General features: G+C 49.7%; 1 protein-coding gene across 1 annotated transcript; it reads left to right on the forward strand.

Moving 5' to 3' along the window:
* Positions 1-444: 444 nt before the first annotated feature.
* Positions 445-3,521, forward strand: sox4a (SRY-box transcription factor 4a). The gene has a single exon (XM_026156690.1). It carries the CDS (start codon positions 943-945, stop codon positions 2,056-2,058), a length of 1,116 nt encoding a protein of 371 aa, XP_026012475.1. The 5' UTR covers positions 445-942; the 3' UTR covers positions 2,059-3,521.
* Positions 3,522-3,727: the final 206 nt, after the last annotated feature.

A 3,727-nucleotide genomic window follows, 5' to 3' on the forward strand; every position in this document is an offset into this window, starting at 1 on the left:
ATTTCCTTGCTTTACCCCTCCAACCGAAAAACACTCAGACACATTACACAGGATCTATATTTAGTCACTACCCAACCACATGAAGCTAATTTGGATCTAAGTATATCCCTCACAGCCAGGAAACGGATACACACACACACACACACACACACACACACACACACACACACACACACATATATATATATATATATATATATATATATATATATATATATATATATATATATATATATATATATATATATGGACACACACACACCACAAGTTTGCCTTCCTTCAGTGGAGTCTGACAGGAATGAGGTCAGGCACACGGATCCTCATTGCACATTATTATTATTATTATTATTACCAGTTTTTTTTTCTTTTTTATTCAGCCAATGGCAAGAGGAGGTGGGAGTGGTCCGACTCAAAAATCGGGATGGCGACAGGCGCTGATTGGCGCTCACGTCTCGCGATAAAGCTATAAAAGGGCGAGGTTCTCGTTGTTGTGTTTACAGTAATATCAGGGAGCTCGCAGGGAAACAGGGAGACTATGAGAAAGCGCAGCAGCTCCATTCAGCCACATGGTCTCTCAGCCGCACGGAAGAGCTGCGCTGCTCACAGCCAGGTTCACGTAAGGGACTCGCACTGCTGCGGCCCACAGCGGCGCGCTTTCAGCCTTGCTCTGCGAGTGTTCAGCCGCACAGGCAGTTGAAAATTAGTTTCCGGATTATTAGTTAAAAAAAAACTGTCGCTGAGAAGCGCAGAAGAAGAAAAGTTAAGAAACCCGAGCGTCTCCAAAGCGTGCTGAACTGAAAAGAGAGAGACAGACTTGGATGGACTTTTTTTGTTTAGAGACCTGCTCACAGCAGTGCTCCGACTCCAACAAGAAGTGAGGAATACGGTTTTGAAAAACTTTGTGAAAGCACTGAGCGGTGTTTTCAGACACTTTGGAGAGAGATGGTGCAGCACATAAGCCAGACAGAGAGCGCCCACGCTCATTCCCCCGGCGGGGACTCCACGGACACGGGAGAGATGGACCTGGAGATGGATGCGTCTCCTACCCCGGGGTCCCCCTCCTCCCGGGAGCGGAGCGACTTGGCGTGGTGCAAAACTCCGACGGGACACATCAAGAGACCCATGAATGCGTTCATGGTGTGGTCCCAGATCGAAAGGAGGAAGATCATGGAGCAGTCGCCGGACATGCACAACGCGGAGATCTCCAAGCGGCTCGGGAAACGCTGGAAGCTGCTGAAAGACACGGACAAGATCCCGTTCATCCGTGAGGCGGAGCGGCTCAGGCTCAAACACATGGCCGACTATCCAGACTACAAGTACCGGCCCAGGAAGAAAGTGAAGTCAGGGAGCGGGGCGAGTAAGCAGGCGGACCGCGGGGAGAAGAGCGGGGAGCGCGGCGCCAAGTCCGGGGTCAAGAGAAGCCCCGCGTCCAAAGGAGTGAGCAGGACGCACAAGCAGGGGGGCGTGAGGAGCGCGGCGGCGCAGGACTACGCCTCTCCCGGTGACCACCAGTCGCTCTTCAAATCCAGGTCAGTGTCCGGGGCCAGGCAGATCCCGGAGAAGCGCAGCGGAGAGGCTCGGCGCGCGCACATGTTCGGAGGGGCTGGCAGCCTGGAGAGCGGGCCTCCGTCCGTGGGAGTCCCGGCCAGTCCCGCCTTGAGCAGCTCGGCGGAGTCCAGCGACCCGCTCAGCCTGTACGAAGAGCAGAGCCCGGCGGCCAGCGAGACCTCGCACACCGCGCGCCTCAGGTACACCCGCCCTTCTTCTCCAACACCGTCGGCCTCTCACTCCTCCTCCTCCGTCTCGTCCTCGTCATCGGATGAAGAGTTCGAAGACGAGCGGCTCGACCTGAACCCGAGCCCCGGCTTTGAGAGCATGTCTCTGGGCGGCATGGGCTTCTCCGACGCGGAGCTGGACCGGGACTTGGACTGGAGCTTCGGGGAGTGCGGGGCGGGCTCCCACTTCGACTTCTCCGACTACTGCACCCCAGAGGTCAGCGAGATGATCTCAGGAGACTGGCTGGAGTCGACCATCTCCAATCTGGTGTTCACCTACTGAAAGGTGGGAGAGAAGCGCGACGCCCGCCCCACCACCACCCGCCCAGCAACGTTTTGAACTGTTCAAACCCACCCCACCCGACACCTCAGACAGGCGTGTGCGTCCACACCAGAAGATTCCCGCTGTTCTTTCACTAAATGAGGGAGAGTGAAAACTGGAAAGAAAAGGGTAGGCCTGTGTGCGCGTTGAAGCCCAGGCACGCGCTGCTCACAGACTTGTTGGAACTGCGCTCCGTGCGCTTGACGGGAACGCGCAGACCTGTGGGGAGGAGGGGGGGTGGGGTGCTTAGTTTGCATTTGGACTCAGAGGAGGAGTGAATGTAAGCAGAGACCAGTGATACAGACTCGAGCTCGACTGTTCAACCCAATCCGCACAGGATGAAGACTGAGACTGAACATTTGAACATTAATGTTATTTTTGAGGTCGGGACACTTACTGGAGAGCTCGTCGTGTTGGGGTTTTTTATTTGTTTGTTTAAAGATAGCCAATTCACATTGACCATCGAGTTGCTATTCAGGTGTAGTTTTTTTTTTCCGAACTAGAAATGTTTTTAATATCAGCAAGCATGCCCTCCACGTTGAGGAGGATTTTGTTGTTGTTTTAAATGCGTAAAAAGGAAGAAAAAAAGTTCATTGCTGCGTAATTACGCAATTTGTGTGACCATAGGACTCAATTCACGATCACCAGCTTCTCTTTCAACGGCAGGACTTTAAACATAGACTGACTCCAAACTTCAGAAGCCCCTTTTCTGAACACTTTTTAAAACACTCAGTGCACAATTCAGGACCAATGCTTTTTCCTCTCCCCCTGACACGCATTCTTTCTGCCTAGTGCTTCAACTTTGTAGTTTCTCTGTGTCAGATGACGTTTTTTTTTTATATCGATGTATTTATACCGGCCAAACTTTTTTATACATAGAAGTATTGTTCTCGTACAGGTCTCGTTTGTGTTTGTGCACATAACACCTGTCTGTATCCAGCGCGGAAGGGCTAGAAGTGTATCTTATTTAAAACAAAACAACAAAAAAATGTCCGACTTCTCTCACTTTTATGGAGATTTGAGTGTGTCATGATTTTCTACTTGTATTTTTGTACAAAATCTATAGAGAAAAAAAGGAGGGGGACGTTTTTTTTTTTCTTCTTCCGGCGAGTGGGTAGCCTACAACATTGTTGTTTGGATCTACATTGGTGTTTTAGTCGTGCAGAGAGAGGGAGGGGTGGGGGGTTTGTTTGGCACAATCTGACCTCACAGTGTTTACAGTATTTACCCACATGCTTCTTAATGGCACAGTGACTCCAGCTTCACCAGCGAAGTAAACAAAGCGCCACTGAGGCTCCCAGCCTGAGTGGTGACTGTGTTTCCAGTACAACACAGACCTAAAAGAAAGTTTAGGCACGAAAGATCCCAGAGAGTCACTGTTTGGATAGAGCTAATACCTCTGTGTGCTTTTTTTTTTTTTTTTTTTTTTTTAAATTATGGAGATAAGTTTTATTTGAACCACTGGATGGAATTTCACACTCATTCCACTTTTTGCCTAGACTTTTTTGGAGGGAGGGGAGATGTATGAAGTGCTTCATCTGTTATTGCGCAAATTGCATTGAAAAAAAAATAGTATTTAACCTTTCTGTACCTGTTGGCTAAGTATAGCAGGCTAATTGTTTTCCTATAT

The sequence above is a fragment of the Astatotilapia calliptera genome, chromosome 22 (genome assembly GCF_900246225.1).
Source record: "Astatotilapia calliptera chromosome 22, fAstCal1.2, whole genome shotgun sequence".
Lineage (NCBI taxonomy): Eukaryota > Metazoa > Chordata > Actinopteri > Cichliformes > Cichlidae > Astatotilapia > Astatotilapia calliptera.

Coding starts and splice junctions, on each gene's coding strand:
- sox4a (XM_026156690.1), top strand. CDS start 943: ATGGTGCAGCACATAAGCCAGACAGAGAGCGCCCACGCTCATTCCCCC.